Here is a 19,404-nt window from a genome sequence, read left to right on the forward strand (position 1 = left end):
TGGCGAAATTCGGTAACAACTTGTTGAGGATATTGGCAAGTGTATAACAGATAACATTTAGTGCTATAATATTGAAATATATAAATTTAAAAATAAATGTATGTATGTATAAATGATTGCAATGAATTAGCTTTTCTTTTAAGTCTTAATAATTTACTAGTTGTATTTTTGTGTTTATAAATATCCTCTCAAAGTGTCATCTCTGGTTTTGCAGACGCGCCTCGCTTCTTATCAAGATTAATTGAGTAATTCATGTCTTATAAATGACAGTCATAAACGTAAGCCAGAAAGAGACAGAGCGAGTGCAAACTCAAGACGTAATTTGACACCTCATCTGTTTGTCTGTCTTCCTGTCTCCCTCTCTCACACCACCCGAAGTGCCAAAAACTGCAGTTGGTCTGCTTGTCATCGATAAACAGTTACAACACACACACACACACACACACATATGGAAACGAAGAACAGCAAGAAATAATAATAAGGTCAATCAACGGACGCAGCGGGCGGCGACAGCGCAGTTGTCAACAGCTGCGCGCCGACGCAGAAGGCCGAAAAGGCAAGCAGCGCAACGTTGACTGCGCTGGCAGCAGGCAGATTAATTGCGTCGTCGTCATCTTCCGATGTCTGCGGCGTGAATTTATGAATTTCACATGAGCGATGGGTTCCCTGCATTCACTCTCTCTCCCAATTCCTATATGCCATTGTCTCTGTCTCACTTACAGCGCACTGTCATCATTCACTCCCACTCTCTCTCTCTTGGACTGTGTGTGATGCTCTCTCTTCATTTGTGTGCTGCGTGCGTGACTCTGGGCGTGCGTGTATGTGTGTGTGTGTGTGTGTGTGTGCACCACTTGAGCGCCAGCTCTCAGCGCCACTTGAGGTCTCGGGCTCAAAGATCTGTTGTGTTTATTCTTTCTCTCTCCTCCTCCTCCATCTCTGCTATTTGCTGCGTGGGCCCGCATTGCTGTTGTTGTTGTTGTTGTTATTGCTTGTTCTTGTTCTGCTTGTTGTTGTTCTTGTTCGTTGTTTGCTGTTGTTGTTAACATTTGTTTTTGGTAAAATGATAGTATGATATGATATGATTTATGTGCACATGAGAATGTGTTCGTGTGCGTGTGTGTGTGTGTGTGTGTGTGTGTGTGTGTGTGTGTGTGTGTGTGTGTGTGTGTGTGAGTGTGTGTGTGTGTGTGTGTGTGTGTGTGTGTGTGTGTGTGTGTGTGTGTACGCAAGTGAAACTTTTTCAGGCTATACATTACTTTTAATTAATTGAGATGAGATCAGATTGAAAACACAATTCAAATCGAAAACGTTGAATGTGATTTCTAGGGAATTCATAAAAATAAATAAATATTTTACAAAAAAAAAACTTCAAAATTTCAGATAATTTGTAAGATTTTTAAATTCTTAAATTCTGTATTTCAGTTTTCTTAAATATTCTGTTCTTTTTTGAAAAGTAGAAATGTTTTTTTTTTAATTAAAAACAGAATTATATATTTTTCTAAATTTCATACATTTATGAAGCAATTTAATTTTGTTTTTTAAATTTTTATTTGAAAATAATTTTTAATGTTTAATTTGACTTTGAATACAAATTTGATTACTATTTAATTTTTATTTATAATTTCTATTTATTCATTTAAAAATACGTTTTATTTTAGTTTTAAGATTGTATTTATGAATGTATTAAATGTATCGAAACCGTTTTAAATTAAATTTTAAAAAAATTTAATTTTGAAATTAATGTGGTTTTTAAAATTTGTTTTCCATTTTTTAAATTAAATTTGTTTTTTATGTTTTCATTTTTATTTTTAAATTTTAAATATTATAATTAAATTTAAATGTGGTTTTCAAAATTGTAATTTTATTTTAAAACTGATTTTAAAAAATTGTAATTTTATTTTTTAAATTTAAATGTGGTTTTCAAAATTTAAATTTTTGTTTTAAATTTAAATTTGGTTCTTAGAGATTCAATTTTAAATTGAAATTTTTATTTTTGAATTAAATTAATTTTTTTAGTTAACATTTTTTTTTAATTTAAATTTAAATTTGTTTTTTTTTTAATTTTAATTTTAATGCCATTATTTAATCATGCTGTGTAATTTATTTCAATTAATTCACTTTCATAATTTATTTCAAATTTAATTTAAAATATGGTTTACAATTTTTTGCTTCAAAATATCAAATTTGAATATTTATCAAAATAATTTAAAGAGGCAAAATTTAATTGAAATAAAATTCTGTTGAAACTTTATGAATTTTGTTTTAATTTTTTTAATGATTGAACAATTTACAGTTCAATTCAATTGGCTTCAATTGGGAAGAAGAAAACTGAAACTGCAAAATGCAAAATGCAATTTTTAATATGCTGAATTGAAGCATTAAATAAGCATAATTTTAGCAGTTGATTTTTTTATTTTTTGTTGTTGCTTCTTTTCAATTTGGCTTTCAATTTTGCGCAGCAATTAAAAATCGATAAAGTTCAATTGAAAATTGCAAGTTGAATGCAACTTTTTTCTTTCTTTTTTTTATTTGTTTCTCCATTTTCCCACAACTGTTGCAAATTCAATTTCAATTTGCTGCCTGGCTAATTTGTCTGTAATTAAGCCAAATCAGTGGGCGATTAAACAATTGAAGATAATTACACGAGAATCGAGAGAATTGAGACCACTCCAGAGAGAGAGAGAGAGGGAGAGAGAGGGAGAGAATTACTTTAGCTAATTGCGAATACAAAATACGAAAAGTCGAGGCTATCAAAGAACTCAAGAATTATGCAAATCAGATTGAAACTGAATCCCGAGTTTGTGTGTTGATAGAGCAACAAGTTGAAAGGGCACCAAAAATAATTAATAAAGAAATAAATAATACGGAGGGGAGCATCGCAGTCGACGCAGTTGGACGCCGAAGAAGAAGAAGAAGAAGAAACACAAAAAAACTCCTTTAATGAAGTGCGCGAGCAATGCGAGAAACATAGCTAAAGAGCATACTCGACAGCAAGAGACCCTGTTCTTTATATTCTTTTAATGCGGAGAAGAGAAATCGATGTTGATTTAGATAAAGAAGAAGAAGAGGAAGAAGAAAAAGAAGAAGAAGAAGAAGACGAAGAAGAAGAAGTAGAAGAAGAAGAGAGCATACTCGACAGCAAGAGACCCTGTATTTTATATTTTTTTTAATGCGGAGAAGAGCATCACTGTTGATTTAGATGTAGAAGAAGAGGAAGATGAAAAAGAAGAAGAGGAAGAAGAAGAATTAATCTCCTTTAAAGAAGTAAAAGTATACTCGACAGCAAGAGACCCTGTATTTTATATTCTTTTAATGCAGAGAGGAGGAATCGATGTTGATTTAGATGTAGAAGAAGAGGAAGATGAAGATGAAGAAGTAGAAGTAGAAGAAGGAGAAGAGAGCATAGTCGACAGCAAGAGACCCTGTACTATTATTTATCCTCTTTCAATGCGGAAAGAAACATCGCAGTCGACTCAGCTAGACTACAACGATGAAGAAGAAGAAGAAGCCCAACAAAACTCCTTTAATCACGTTAAGCAAAGCGAGAACTTTGTCGAGTATACTCGACAGAAAGATACCCCGTACTTTATCCTCTTTTAATTGAAAATGGAAAAGTACATGATTCTGTTGTGGAAATCGCATTTGAATCGTGTCACTTTATTTATAAGTCAATGATAATAAAATAAACTTAAAATTTTAAACAAATTATTGAAGTTTTCCTTATTCAACAGAATTTAAATCCAAGTCGCTTATTCACTGAATATTCTGCCTGTGTCTAGATCATTATCTTAAGAGACTTATAAAACACAAGCTACCAAATTTACAAAAAATACATAAAAAATAAATAAGTTAGTTTTTATAATTCCTAAAAATTTGGCTGAGATCTCACGCCTACTTTTTGTGGTTGCTTTGGTTGCAAATCTGGTATATTTTGCACTCTTTGGTATATTTTTCACTCAATGGTATATTTCTAATGCAATACTGTATTAATATACCGAAAATATCATTTAGTATATTTAAGTATTTTTGCGGTATATTACTCGGTATATTTTAAGAATTATACCGCCTTAATTTGCAGTTATCTTACTTGGTTGAATGAAACTTTAGCGTTTTAAAATCTTAATTCAAGTTTTATGTATTTATCAAATAAATACTTTTAAAATAATTGTTTTTCAAATTGATTATCATCAAACCATATTTGATATATAATTTAAGAAAGAATAGTTTAAACATTTTCATCTCTACCACATTTTGATCATGCTCTTTTAGAGTATTTTTCTGAAAGTGAGACGATCAAATGTACGAAGTGTTTGCGAGTATCCCACAGAGTTGAAATACAAACTATGGATGTGTGTACAGTTATAATTAAGTGATACACATAAAGCGAGAGAGAGAGAGAGAGGGAGAAAGAGAGAGGGAGCGATTGCTGTTCCTAAGTCTCAGTATAAATTTTTCTTTTATTTTTTTTTGCTGTTCTTAATGATTGTTTTCAATTACTCCACAGACAATTGAGTCAACGGATTCGAAAGGTGAGTAGACAAAGAAAGATAGAAAGAGAGAGAGCGAGAAAGAGAAAGGAAGAAGAGTTGAAGTCGATTGAGTCACTCAAAAGCAAGAGGAAGGAGCGCCTTTTAAGTGTTTACGCTTGTTTTTATTAATTTCCATCATACATCTTCAGCTGTCAGCGTGAATCTTCTTCGCCTGCTGTTTGCCTTCTGCCGCCTTCGCAACTTCCACAGCAACAACAACAAACTCAACTTGCAACTTCGGCTTTCAACCGTTAACGAGCTGCCAATGATATTTTCAACTGAAAAGAAATATCTTACGATATTTTAATTCCCCAACCCAAAAAAAAAAGATTTACAAAAAAAAATTACATTACGGAGGCGTTTCTAAAAAACAAACAACAGAAACAACAAATCAAACAAAACATAAATCAATTTAACGGGCAGCAAAAAACAAAATAAGTATTAAAATACGTAATAATTTAAAAAAATATATATATATTATATTTTAGAAATATCAATAATAAATAACAACAACAAATAACAATATGGTAAACGAAAAACGAAAGTAGAAAAAAACTCAGTAATCCTTATTAAACTATAAGCCAAGCTTAATGATTAAGTAGTTAAAGTATTTTTGCAGATATAACTACAAAGAAGTAGCAATAATTGAAATTATTGATGTTTACTATCGATAGTTTTTGCAAATCTTAAATCAGTAAACCAATTCTATTGTTAATAGTTTTTTGATTAAGAAAAACTAAATGCTTAAATATCCCTAAAAGGAATCCTCATAATTGTCAAAAATAATCGAAAATTTCATAAAAATTTGCAGCGATAGTTTTTGTAAAACTTCAAACTGCAAGAGTTTAGATCCATTTGGTAAAAAGTTTGTGTTTAATAGAAATCAATTGAATTTGAAATTTATTTAAGAAATTTCATGAAAAGATACATTCTAAAGTAGTAGTTAAAATATCACTCTAGCTGTATTTATTAAGAAATAGTTATAATATAAATTATTACGATAGTAATATCGATAGTTTTCGCAAATCTTTAACCAGTTAATTAATTAATTTTTTAATAGTTGTTTGACTTAGAGAAATATAACGCTAAAAGTGTTCTTGAAAAGAGTCTGATAAGATAAAATTAAATTTGGTTGCTCTTAAGTGAAGGAAAGGATATTAATTAAATTATTACTGTTTACTATCGATAGTTTCTACACATCTTAAATCAGTTAATTAACTCTGTTTTTAAAGCTGTTTTGTTTAGCGAAACACTGTGCGCAAATATCAGTGAAAATAAGTCTGTTAATTGTCCAAATAATCGAATATTTCTTAATTTGTTATTGATAGTTTACTATCGATAGTTTTTACTAAACTTCATATGCTTGCAAATCCATTAAATTAAGTTGAATTAAACTGAAATTTATTAAAGAAGTGATATACAATCACACAATTAAATTTAGTTGCTCTAAACTGAATGAAAGAATATTAATTGCATTATTACTTTTTACTATCGATAGTTCTTGCAAAACTTAAGTCAGTTAATTAACTCTGTTTTTTAAAGCTGTTTTGCTTAGCTAAACTCAATGCGTAAATATATGTGAATGCGTAAATATTTGTTAATTTTCCAAATAATCGAATATTTTGTAATTTCCAATCGATCGATTACTATCGATAGTTTTTACTAAACTTCAAACGCTTGCAAAACCATTCATCAAACTACTTTTATTAAATTCAAATTAAGTTGAATTCAATTGAATCTGAAGTTTATTAAGAAAATTTCATAAAAAAAGACAATTAATTTTAGCGAAATTAATTGCTAGCTATTCCGATAGTAATGTGTGGCAATGAATGTGAATTGAATGCGAATCGAATACAGTTGAATGTCAGTTGACAGTCGATGAACCATTTCAGCGAGTGAAGCACAAAAAAACGAAATAAACGAGACACAGAAAAAAGTCGGCTAATCCAAAGAAATGTCTTATTAATGCCACAAGCTAGGCCATCGACAGTTTTGTTGCTCTCTCTCTCTCTCTGTCACTCTCTCTCTCGCTCTCTCTCTGGCAAGGACAATAACAATTGCAGTTTCGTGGAAAGCAGGCACGAAAGTTTACAGCTAAAACGATTCGAATTGCCAATTTCATGCTTCGAGTGCAAGGCTTTCAATCAAAAAGAGCCGAGCGAGAGGAGAGAGAAGGGAGAGAGAGAGAGAGAGAGAGAGAGAGGAAATCGAGGAAAGGAAATGGATATATAAATAGAATACAGTTGGGATATATATCTGGAAGAGTGTATTAACTTGCCCGACAACTACTCGACCCTGTCTCTCTCTCTCTCTCGTTCTATCTCTCTCTGTCTCTCTCATGTCAGCGACACTTTTCATCCTTAGCCCGCAGATGCTTTTCCACATACACAATTCTCTTGCTCTTCCCTCCTCTTCCCTTCCCTTCCCTTCCCTTTCCGATGCTTACCACATTACGTATACGAAGCGTGGACTCTATGTCTATCTCACGCGATTTTTATGGCACATTCGTGAGCTTATTGTAATGAATTACTTTGGGATTCGTTTTCGTCGCCGCTTCTGCAGCTCTTCCTCCTCCTCTCCCTCTCTCTCTTCCTCGTTTTTTATGATACCCTACACAATAAAGCATATCCCAAGGGGGGTAAACTTAAGAATAGCTTTAGATCGATATGGATTCCAAATCCGACTCATTTTAAATCTATCGATTTTAAGCTGGAATTTTATATCAATTTCAAATCATTTTCATTCTACGGAATTTCTTTCTTTTAGTGAATTAAACAATTAAGTTGTTTGGAAGAATTTTTTTGATGGTAATATAAAATGTTTCACATCTGTTAGAGACTAACTAAAAAAGCATTCAAAATATCTTTAATCAATAAAGAAATGTACAAAATTTCTTGAGCACAACTGGAATTTATTATTACAAATATTTGCTAAGAAAGTTTTAACAAATTTTAAATTTCTTTAGTATACTCAAAAATATTACTTGAGCACTTTTGTGTAATATAGTATTTAATTCAAAATTCGTAAATTTGTATTTTAATTTGAATTTGTAACTATTAAAGTTACGGAAATTATTATGTTTTATAATATTTTATTTAATTTCCGTTTTAAGTTTATTTTAATTGTAATTTATAACTTTTAAAGTCACAAATTATTGAAATTTATTATTAAATTGATTGATTATCGGTTAATATTGTTTCTAAGTTTATAAAAAAGTTTTAGAATATTGAAAGTTTTTATTTGTTATTATTTGTTTATGTATTGTAATATTTAATTTAATTTTCGTTAGTTTTTAAATTTACATTTTATTGATAACTATTACATTGCATTAGTTATGAAAATTATTATTATTTGTTTGTATATTATAATATTTCATTTCATTTTTGCTAATTTTTTATTTTTATTTTAATTTATAACAATTAAAGTTACGGGAATATCATAAAAATGAACAAATTATTGAATTTGATTAATAAAAGCATCTCAAAAGAGTCTTATAAAAAACGTTTTAATATATAAAACGTTATATTTTGAGCATTATTGTATTACAATTTGTAATTTAATTTCCGTTCATTTTTTATTTTTATTAATATTATATTTTAATTATTATTAAAGTTAAGCAAATATCAGTTCCATTAAGAAACTTTATTGTAGAAAATTTCTTTTTAATTTTTTCTTCATTTAATCGAATTATTTTCTAAAATTTTTGTTCAGCTCTTTATATAGTTTATAGTACAGGGTATCTTCAAGTCGAGTACTTTATTCGCTGTCGCAGTTTTTTTTTTGCTTTTTTGCTGCTGTTATATTTTTAGTGTAATCCATGGCAATGGTCGTTAGTCTGAGGCTCGGTTATTGACTGCATTCAGTGGAAGGGGGGTCGACGGGGGGTTGCTCTCTCTCTCTCTCTCTCTCCAGCTTGCAACTACTCCCTTTTGCCCCAGTGCCCGACCAGTGCCTTTAGCTGTGACATGTGGTATTTGCTGTAATCATAATTTTATGTCCATCTAAGTAGCTGCGCATGACGACTGTCAACGACACTGCAAAGGACTCATCTTCGTCTCCTTCCCCACCTTCATTTTCCCCCCTTTCTCCTCTCTTCATCTTCCTCTCAAAATGTGAAGCTGTGTGTGTGTGTGTGTTAAGTTTTAGCCTCGCTGTCAATCGATGTCTTAGGCTGTCGCTTGCACGCTGCTGATTGCCACGCCCCCAACGCCCCCATCGTCTAGGTGCCCCCTTGCGGTTGCATGCCACAGCACCTGGCAGTTGACATGCCGCAGCTGCCAGCACACAAACTAATCGATAACATTAATTGAACAAAACTATCGATCACCTTTTTCTTCGCTTACAAACTTCAAATGCTGCTAACAAAAGTTGCTCTAGACTTAAGACAATATTCTTAGTTATTAAGTAGTTAAATTAACTCGTTAGCTATATCGATTATTACTTATAATTTGACTTATTACCTTTTACTATCGATAGTTGTCGCTAATGGGAAATCAGTTAATGAATTCCTCTTTTAATAGCTGTTTGATTTAACGAAATATAAAGAAATAAGTCTGCTAATTGTCAAAATAATCGATTATTTTGAGGAAACTAGCAGCACTGTTTACTATCGATAGTTCTGGTTGAACTTTAAAAGTACTGCAAATCGATTCGGCAAATAACTTTTTTGAAATAGCTGACTGCGTTTGAAAATTTGTCAGGCTTTGTTCGATAAATAGTCTGCGGTGGCAAAGTTGTTTGACAGTTATCGATAGTTTCGATAACAAATGCATTTTAAGTCGTAGTGGAATACTTTATTAGTTTATTTGCAATAAGATATCGCAATAAGATATAAATTAATAATAAAAATGTAGAACACATTTATCGATAGTCTCGATAACAAGTTTTATTTTAAGTGACGGTGAAAAATTTGTATTCATTTATTTGCTATTAAAGTAGTTTTATTGAAACCTAACAATAAATAAAATGACATTCATTTATATAAAATATAAATGTATATATGGCATTTATCGATAGTTTCGATAACAACTATAGTTTAAGTTTAAGTAGCAGTAAAGCAGTTCTCTAATTTATTTGCTCTTTAGGTAATTGTAATGAAAATAAAATTATTAATAATTCAATTAATTCAAAATAAAAATGTAGCTGACATTTATCGATAGTATCGATAACAACAACAGTCTAATTTAATTTGCCTCCTCAATTAGTTTGTAGCAGCAGCTCAAATGCAAAAGCAGTAATTACAAGTAAATAAAAAGTTTTCTGTTATCGAGAGAAGTTATCGATAGTAACGTTAATTAATCGATATTGATCGAGTTGTAAATTCGCTGCTTTAGTTGTGTTCTCGTCTTCTTCACATTGTTTATGCGTGTGCAAGAAAGAGACAGCATGAGCTGGGCTATGTTGTGTGTGCGAGTGAGAGAGAGAGAGAGAGAACAACAAAAAGTTGAAGCAGTTGTTTGCAAGCCGCACTTAAATTCCCTTTGACTCCACCCCACAACTTCCTTCACACTTTCCACTATCTAACTATCTCTGTCTCGCTCTCACTATTCTCCCTACTGTTGCTGTCTCCCTCTAGCCACAAGGAACAAATCATTAGCTGTGCATTAGCGGCGTTGATGTAGAAAATTTGCTACACATGAAATCCTTTGAGTAAGCAAAGTCGCAGATGCAGCTGCACACATACTTATGTAAACACACACACAGACACACACACACACTTAACACACACTCAATACACAATCGAGAGAAGCAGAAGAGAAAAAGCTGGCTAAATGAGAAGAATGAGACGAGATGAGAGGCTAAAGAAGCAGCCAACTCAGAGGCAACCTGAGGCAAATCCAATGCCAAGAAAGAGAGAGGGAGACAGCGAGTGAAAGAGAGAGAAAGACGAGGTCAAAAGGGGAATCGGGTAGCGATAAAACCACGTAATCTGCTAGTGAGTTCTTTAATTATGCTGCTGCACATGTACACTGAAAGAAAAAACGAGCATCAAGAGCATCAAGAATCAAATCTTAAATAGAAATTTAACTACGGAGGTTTATTCTTAAATCAAGATTAAAATGCCATTCTTCAAACTCAAGATTACATTTTTAAAGCGTAATTAAAAATATCAAAAATATATTTTATGAAAGAAAAAACGTGCTAAAATCAAGAAAAAAATCTTGAATGAAGATTGTTTGATGTTAAAATAGAATCAAGAAGGTTTATTCTGAAATTAAGATAGAAATTCTACAAAGAAACTCAATCTTGAAATTCACTATTTTAATCTTTCAAGAATGGAAAAATTTTATACCAAGACATATAGACATAAGATTGATTATGACTCAAATGAGAAGATGAGACAATCTGAAGATTATCTATTTATCTATCAAGAATCGAAATATCTTAAAATTGAATCAAGAATTTAAAACTTAAAATTAAAATTAAACAATATTAAATTTATATTGCTTAAAACCAAAAAACAAAAAATAGAAAATGAATTGAGCTAACAACAACAACAACAGCAATTAGGTTCTAATTTTAAAGGAAAAGAACATTTTACGAAAGATGAACAAAATTATATTTTTTAAGAACGAAAAATTGTAAATCAACATTTCAACAATCAGCAATCAAGATTTCAATTTTAAAATAACTTTTTCTTGAATTTTGAAATGGAAGTTTAGCATAAAACTCTTGATTTGAGATGGTTTCAATCGAAAAATCTTTTTTTAAAATGGTTTTTTTTTTTAAATCGAAAAAATCTTAAATCAAGATTTTGCAATCTATTTTCCAAAAACATTCTTGCATCGAAATTTGAATCTCAAAATAAATGTTGAAATGGAAATTAAGCATACAAATCTTGATCTAAGTTTTAGTTCAACCTAAAATTCTTATTTCAAGATTGTTTTTTTTTCAAGATCGAAAAAAAACTTAAATCAAGAATCTTCAATCAACATTTCTGCAATCTAAATTCTTTTCTCTCTGTGTAGACGGTGCGCAGCAGGTGGCAGCCAAAGGCCCAACACACACACACAAGGTGCAACGCAGAGAGGGAGGGGAGAAAGAAAAAGGGGTGGGGAGGGGGAGGGGGGAGGATGACCGATGAGAAGCGCAAACAAAATGCGAAGCGAAAGCCGCTTACAAAACCACAAAATGCTACGGACATCTTTTGCCAACGTCAGGCCGAGGACAACAGCCAGCTGCAAGAGAGAGGGGGAGGGGGGAGAAGGGGGTTGAGGGGTGCGTGTGGCAGCCATTTTGAAGTTTTGGGGGGAGTCGCTGTTGCTGCGGCTTTTGCTGCGGCGTCTGTCGTGGATTTTACAATGGAGTTTCGCACAGACAGTGAGCGGAGAAGGGGAAGGGGGAGTGAGGGGAAGAGAGAGTGGAGAGAGGGGGAGGGGGGGAGGCAAGTGGCTGTTGCTGTTGCTGCTGCCAATGTGCAACCATTTGCGGATTTAATTGCCGTTAACATGCGGCTCGCTTTACTTTGTTGCTGCTGTTGCTGCAACGTTGCAAGTTCCCCTCCCTCTCCCCCTCCCTAGTGCCACGCCCACGAGATTCGTAACACGAGCATCAAAGCGGAGCGGAGACAACAGGAAAAACAACAACAACAACTCCTCGACTGCGCCGCACGCAGATTAGAGAGCAAAGCGACAACAGCAACATGCAACGTGCCACATGCCACATGCCTCACCATCTTTGAATCTGCTTCTTCCTCTCTCTTTTTTTTTTGTGGTCAGTTTTCGGTGGCAAACACACAACTTGCCTGTTGCCTGCCACATGCCACTTGCCACTTGCCACATGCCACATGCCACAGATAACGCGCATTCAACGGCGTTTTGCTGCGCTTCTGCGGTTGCCAAAGTCCACAAAGCACTACGAATCTTTCGACTTAGCATTTCAAACCAAACCAAACACAACTATTCACAACTATTTTCAAAGCATTTCTTTTAGATATCTTTAAAGTGTTTTGAAATAAAATAATCGTCATAATTTATAAAGGAAATTTCCTCAACATCAACGAATAATAATCAATTTTTATGATGCATTTCTGTAGATATATTTAAAGTGATTAGAAATATAATAATCGTAATATTTGCGAAACCATTTTCAATGAATTTTATAAAGAGAGTTTCCTCAACACCAACAAATAAACATTTTAAAAGGCCTTATTTAATCTTTTTGGTTAAAGATTAAAAAGTAACACATATTTTTGAATTTAAGTATTTAAAAAGCAAAAAAAACACACTTTTTCAACACAATTTAAAAATAAAGAAAAGCCAAATCAAAAACAATTTTCACAACTATTTTCAACGCATCTATCTTTAGATATCTTTAAAGTGTTTAGATAGAAAATAATCGTAATATTAGAAAGACAATTTCCAAGCATATTTTATAAAGAAAGTTTCCCCAACATCCAACGAATTATAATGCTTTTTATGGGAGCGATTTTCAGCTTTTTCGTTAAAGATTTAAAACTAAATACATTTTGAAAGAAAATATTCATAATATTTTTAAGAATATTATAAAGAAAGTTTCCGAAAAATCAATGCAAGTAAGACAAATTTTTATATTTCAATGTCTTAAGAATTTTTTAAAGAATTTTTTTAGAAGTTGTTTTTAAGAGTTTTCAATAATTGTAATAAATTTTAAAAAAAATGAAAGAGAAAGTTTAATCAATATCCAACGAATAATAATTTATTATATGAGAGAGAATTTCACCATTTTAGGATTTTAGAATTTCAATATTTTGAAATACAATATTCAAAATATTTGCCAGGCAATTTTTGAAGGGTTTTCCCCACACATATTTTGTAAAGAAAGTTTTATCATAATATTTTTTCACACAATTTTAAAATCAATTCAATATATATTTTATCAAGAAATATATTTTTTTTCAATTTATATATATATCGATACATCGATTTTATGTGATGTTAAAAATCCAGAAGAAAAAACAATTTTTGGATTTCAGTATTTTGAAAAATATTATTTTTTCTTATTTTTTTATATTTCACTTATTTTGTAATTTTTTATATAGATCAGAACTTTTGTCTCCAACAAGTTCAGTTTATTTATTTCATTACAATTTAAAATAACTTGTGTTTGGCCTCCCTGAAATTTTTATATTATTAAGGTGAATATAAGAGATTGCAATATACTTAACGTTGATAAATTATTTCTTATATCTATACCTAAATAATTCTAATTTATATTTTACAAACTTAGCCCTGCCTCAACACCGAGTAATCGAGTTCTATGAAATACATCTAAGAATTAAAATGGAGTTCATCACTTACCCCTGAGAATCGCCTGGAGAAATGGGTTTTAATTGTTGCTCCACTGTGCGAAGATTATCGCTGATAATATAATCTATTAGATTATGAAAAGAAAAGAGCAAATATAAAATAAAATAAGTAATGACATTTCATTGAAGAATTTAATATTTAAATTTAGTATTACTAATATTATTTCATTTTCTTCATACATATATTTTGAATTTATTTTCAAATATTTTATTTTATTTTATTTATGGATTTTATTATTTTTATTTTATTTTTTTTGATTATTTAATATTATTTATGTATTTCTTTTTTTATATTTTATTGTAGCGTAAAATAAATATAAAATCTTGTTGAATTGATGTAATTATTTTTATTTTAAATACTTTAATATTCAAATTTAAGTAACTAATTTTAATTAACTTTATACAGGCTACGTTCAATTTTTTTTTATTCAATCGTTGGTTGAAGGAAAGAAAAGCTTTGAACAATGTTCAACTGCTTAACAGTTGCAGTTGAAGTTGAAGACATTAACAGATTAACGCGCTGTTATGTTACCGTTTCACAGCGCACTGTTATGTTAGCACTTCACAACGCGCTGTTATGTTAATCATTAACATGGCTGAGGCAGTTGACATTTTGCTGTAATGTTAAGTTTAACAACTGCTTGCGCTGAACATTTGTGCCAAAAGTTGCTAAGCTAAGCTAAGCTTTTGCTGAAGGACATTTGGTGGGACTTTTTTTAAAGGGAAATTTGCAATTGGATGGTATATTTTTAGTTGGTACTTTCCAAGTACTCTGCATGTAGGGTACTTTTTACTGTAGTCATTTTAGTGGTACTTTTTATTTATCATTGAAGTACTTTTATGTTTGACACTTTGTAGGTGCTCATCTTTTTAGTCATTTTACTTGTTAATGTTGGTCAAAGGCCAAGCGCTTGTAAATTTACGTTATGCTATAAATTAATTTGTAATCAATGATTTAATAATAACAATGATTTCATTGATTGATATATTTATATTTGATAATTTCTACATGCTTTACTATGCAATGTTGTCATTTGAATTGTACTTTTCAGTGTTTATTTAGGTACTTTTCAATGTGGATTTAGGGACTTTTCCTTTTGGTACTTTACAGTGTTAGTTTCGTATGGTACTTTCAAGTTTTAATTTAAATAATGTTTCTTGTAGTACTTGTTAATGTAAGTTTCGGTACTTTGTTTGATACTTTTAAGTTTGCATACTTTTTAGTGATAGCTTCGTGACATTGTGTGGTACTTTCAAGTTTTCATTTTAGGTACTTTTGCTTTCAGTACTTTCAGTTGTAATTTAGGTACTCTTCAAAATTTATTTAGGCACTTTTGCTTTTACTACTTTTAAGTGTTAGTTTCGGTATTTTGTTTGGTATTGTTTAGCTTTAATTTTGGTAATTTGCTTATTGGTACTTTCCAGTGTTAGTTTCGCTATTTTGTTTGGTACTTTTTCGTTTTAATTTAGGTACTTTTCTTTTTTCGCACTTTTGAGTGTTACTTTTGGTACTTTTAAGTTTTACACTTTTCAAAGTTACTATTGGTACTTTTAGTGTTACTTTATGTTATAATTTACGTAGTTTTGCTTTTGGTACTTTTCAGTGCTAGTTTCGGTAGTTTATTTGGTACCTTTACGTTTTAATTTAGGTATCCTCTTAATACTTTTCAGTAGTAGTTTCGGTACTTTGTTCGGAATGTTTTACTTTAAGTTTCGATACTTTATTTGGTACTTTTACGTTTTTATTAAAAACTTTTCCAATTGTTACTTTTCAGTGTTAGACTCGGTATTTTGTTTGGTATTGTTTAGCTTCAATTTAGCTTCAATTTAGGTAATTTTCTTTTTTATCCTTTTCAGTGTTAGTTAAGCTATGTTACTTGGTACTTTTACTTTTTAATTTAGGTACTTTTAATTTTCGTACTTATTAGTGTAACTTTTGGTACTTTTAGTGGTAATTTATGTTTTAATTTACGAAGTTTTTCTTTTAGTACTTTTCGGACTCGGTAGTTTGTTTGGTACTGTTTAGCTTCATTTTAGGTAATTTTCTTTTTAGTACACTTAATGTGTCACTTAATGTTTTAATTTACGTACCCTTGCTTTCGGTCCTTTTCAGTGTTAGTTTCGCTACCTTTTTTTGGTACTTTTAGGTTTTCATTTAGGTACTTTTCCTCTTAGTACTTGTCAGTGTTACTTTTGGTGCTTTTGTTGGTACTTTTAAGTCTTGTACTTTTGAGTGTTACATTTGGTACACTTAATGTGTCACTTAATGTTTTAATTTACGTACTTTTGCTTTCGGTCCTTTTCAGTGTTAGTTTCTCTACCTTTTTTTGGTACTTTTAGGTTTTCATTTAGGTACTTTTCCTCTTAGTACTTGTCAGTGTTACTTTTGGTGCTTTTGTTGGTACTTTTAAGTCTTGTACTTTTGAGTGTTACATTTGGTACACTTAATGTGTCACTTAATGTTTTAATTCACGTACCCTTGCTTTCGGTACTTTCCAGTGCTAGTTTCGCTACTTTTTTTTTGTACTTTTACTTTTTAATTTAGGTACTTTTCGTCTTAGTACTCTTGGTACTTTTGTTGGTACTTTTAAGTCTTGAACTTTTGAGTGTTACATTTGGTACACTTAATGTGTCACTTAATGTTTTAACTTACGAACCCTTGCTTTCGGTACTTTCCAGTGTTAGTTTCTCTACGTTTTTTTGGTACTTTAAAGTTTTAATTTAAGTACTTTTCCTATTAGTACTCTTAGTACTCTTGGTACTTTTGTTGGTACTTTTAAGTCTTGTACTTTTGAGTGTAAACATTTGGTACTTTTAGTAATACTTTAGATGGTACTCACCCTTCTGGAGTTGGCTGGTCGGAATGAATTCCTCGTGCTTTTGGTCCCCCTTCTCCTCGTACTTGAGCTTGTAGTCGGAATGCTTGCGCAAGGACATCAACAGCGATTGAGTGCGTGGCGGAATCTCAGGCGGCGCTGGCTCTGGCGGCGGTTCCGATTCTCCCCCGCTGCTCAGCCCGCCGCCATCATCGCTCTGCTGCTGCTGCTGTAACTGCAGCGCTGTCGACGTCGTGGTTGCTGCTGCTGCTGGCTTCGACGTCGCTGCAACGGCGGCAGCGGCAGCGAGCAATTGTTGTGTTTTGTCGCGCAACGAATCGCTGCGATTGACGGAGAGGGCGGAGGTGCCGCTGCTGGAGCTTGTCATGCCGCTCAATCGATTCAATGTGTTGCGTGCGGCGCCGCTGCGCTGACTGCGCTGGCTGCTCGAAGCTGCCGTCGACGACGACGCCGACGCTGGCAGCAAATAAGCGCTGCTTGGCGTTGCTGCTGACGTTGCTGACGTTGCTGCTCCTGACTCCAAAGCAGCGTCGTCCATTGTGCTGTTGTACTTGGCGTTGAGGAAGGGATTTGTGCTGCGCGTCGATGCTGCTGCTGCTGACGTTGACGTCGCTGCCAGCGTGCTGCTGCTGCTGCTGCTATTGGGAAAAAGTCCCAGATTCGCGTTCGTTTGATATTTCTGGTTGCCTGTTGTTGTCGTTGTTGTTGTGCTCGACGACAACGTTGCCAGCTTTAGCGGCGATCCCGATGACGTCGCAGCGACAGCGGCAGCGGCAGAGGGACGCTGCTGATGCGGCTGCGCATAAGTCACCTCGAGGTTGTTGTCTTCGCTGCGACGCGCGTCGCGTTTGCGCTGACGCAAATATTCTGGCTCGCAGTCCGAGTTGTAATGCTCCATGCCTAAAGAGAGAGAGAGAGAGAGAGAGAGAGAGAGAGAGAGAGAGGGAGAGAGAGAGAGAGAGAGAGAGAGAGAAGGATATTGAGTTTTAGTAATTACTTTACTAACTGAATTTGAAACTCAACATAAATTGCATATGGGTAAAACGTTTATTTCGGTCAGAACTTAGTTGCTTTGGTTTATATTCTGGTTTATATTCTGGTATATGTTGAATGTTATAGTATATTGAAATACCAAATTATGTTTACGAGTACATTTTAGGATATGTTTTTGTGTATTTGGTATATGTATTTTTTTTTAAATATTATGGTATATTTTTATTGTATTGTATACCAATATATGTATTGTATACCAATATATGTCACATTTTCGGATTATTGTATATTTGGTATATTTTTATAATAATATGGTATATTTCGAATTGCAAGTAATATTTCAATCAGAACTTAGTTGCTTTGATGGACAACCTGATACATTTTGAATGTTATAGTAGAGGTGGAGAACTATCGATGGCACTATCGGGACTATCGATGGTTGGCCACTATCGATAGCGGCTAATCGCTATCGTCGATAGTGATCGATATTTTCTCAAATTTCTTTGGGTCTTCAACAAAATAGGACAAATCATTTCAAATAGGTATACAAAATTATTGGTTGAAATAAATATATAAATAGCAGTTAAGGTAAACCTAAAAAATAAAAAATCATATTTCAATAATAATTATTTATTATTTTTAGCTAAAGATTGGAAAACCAATTTTATACTCTCATACCTTAAACAAATATGGAATTTTTTTTTTTAACTAATTAAATTATTTTCTTTTACTGCACTATCGTCAACTATCGACAATAGATTTTCCTTGCTATCGTCGATAGTTAATGGAAACTATCGATAGTTCTCCACTTCTACCCAACAATTAATTGCTAACTAAATAATCAAATAGTTCAAATGGCATAATTTGCATAAAAAAAAATTATAAAGTAATATTATTTAAGAAAATGGCAGCTGCATTCGGCTTTAAGTTGATCGGTGGACAGTATGGTATATTTTCTAAGCTACGGTATATTTGCAACGTAATAGTCTATCAATATAATAAGAGTTTGGTTAGAGATCGGTTGATAATCTGGTATATTTTGATATTTACGTATATTGGTATGGTTGAGATACTAATTTACAGAATGGTTTATTTTTTAGTCTATGATAGATTTTGAATGCAATAGTATATTGATATAGCACACAAAGACTTCAGTATATTTTTGACTCTATGGTATATTTTGAATGAAATAGTATATCGACATACCAAATAAAGATTTTGGTATAATAGTGGCTGGAGTCTGGTCTTAGACGATTGGTTAACAATCTGGTATATTTTGTTGTCTACGGTGTATTTTGAACAACAACAACAAACAACTTTGGTATACTTTAGTATTTTTTCAGTATGCTGTTTAAAAGAATTGTTATTATTAAAACTTGGTAGTGGGTGTCTCACAATCGGTCTGTTGATTTTTTGTATCTGGTATATTTTGTATTCTATTTTTTAATTGTAGTATTTTTTTGTATGTTCATCAGGTAGCTTTCTTTTTAGTTTTCTCTTACAAAAAAAAAATAGCTTGAAATTCTATCGAATGTTTCCGTGTGCTTGACACACTTTATAGATTAAAATTCTTTACTCAGAGACCAAAATCTTGATTTTGAAATCTTCTTTTCAGTGGAAGAGTACAAAATTTCTAAAATATTTTATTAAATAGTCAAAAATATAATAATTGCAGGAACACACACTTTTTAGACTCTTTTTGGAACAACTTATTAATAGAAAAGTCTAAAATATCCTTTCAGAAAACATCGGCACAAAC

The 19,404-nt window shown here is 32.1% G+C and overlaps 1 protein-coding gene across 3 annotated transcripts in view; it reads right to left on the reverse strand.

Annotated features, from left to right (window-relative positions):
- The window catches only part of LOC117566630 (teneurin-a), a 219,781-nt gene that overhangs the window by 194,275 nt on the left and 6,102 nt on the right, over window positions 1-19,404 (reverse strand). For all 3 annotated transcript variants that reach the window (XM_034246182.2, XM_034246190.2, XM_034246174.2), the window contains exons 2-3: window positions 16,656-17,552; window positions 13,808-13,880 (exon numbers count right to left, since the gene is read on the reverse strand). In XM_034246182.2, the coding sequence (XP_034102073.1) occupies window positions 13,808-13,880; window positions 16,656-17,552 (970 nt within the window). The remainder of the gene's footprint in view (window positions 1-13,807; window positions 13,881-16,655; window positions 17,553-19,404) is intronic.

The sequence above is a fragment of the Drosophila albomicans genome, chromosome X (genome assembly GCF_009650485.2).
Source record: "Drosophila albomicans strain 15112-1751.03 chromosome X, ASM965048v2, whole genome shotgun sequence".
Lineage (NCBI taxonomy): Eukaryota > Metazoa > Arthropoda > Insecta > Diptera > Drosophilidae > Drosophila > Drosophila albomicans.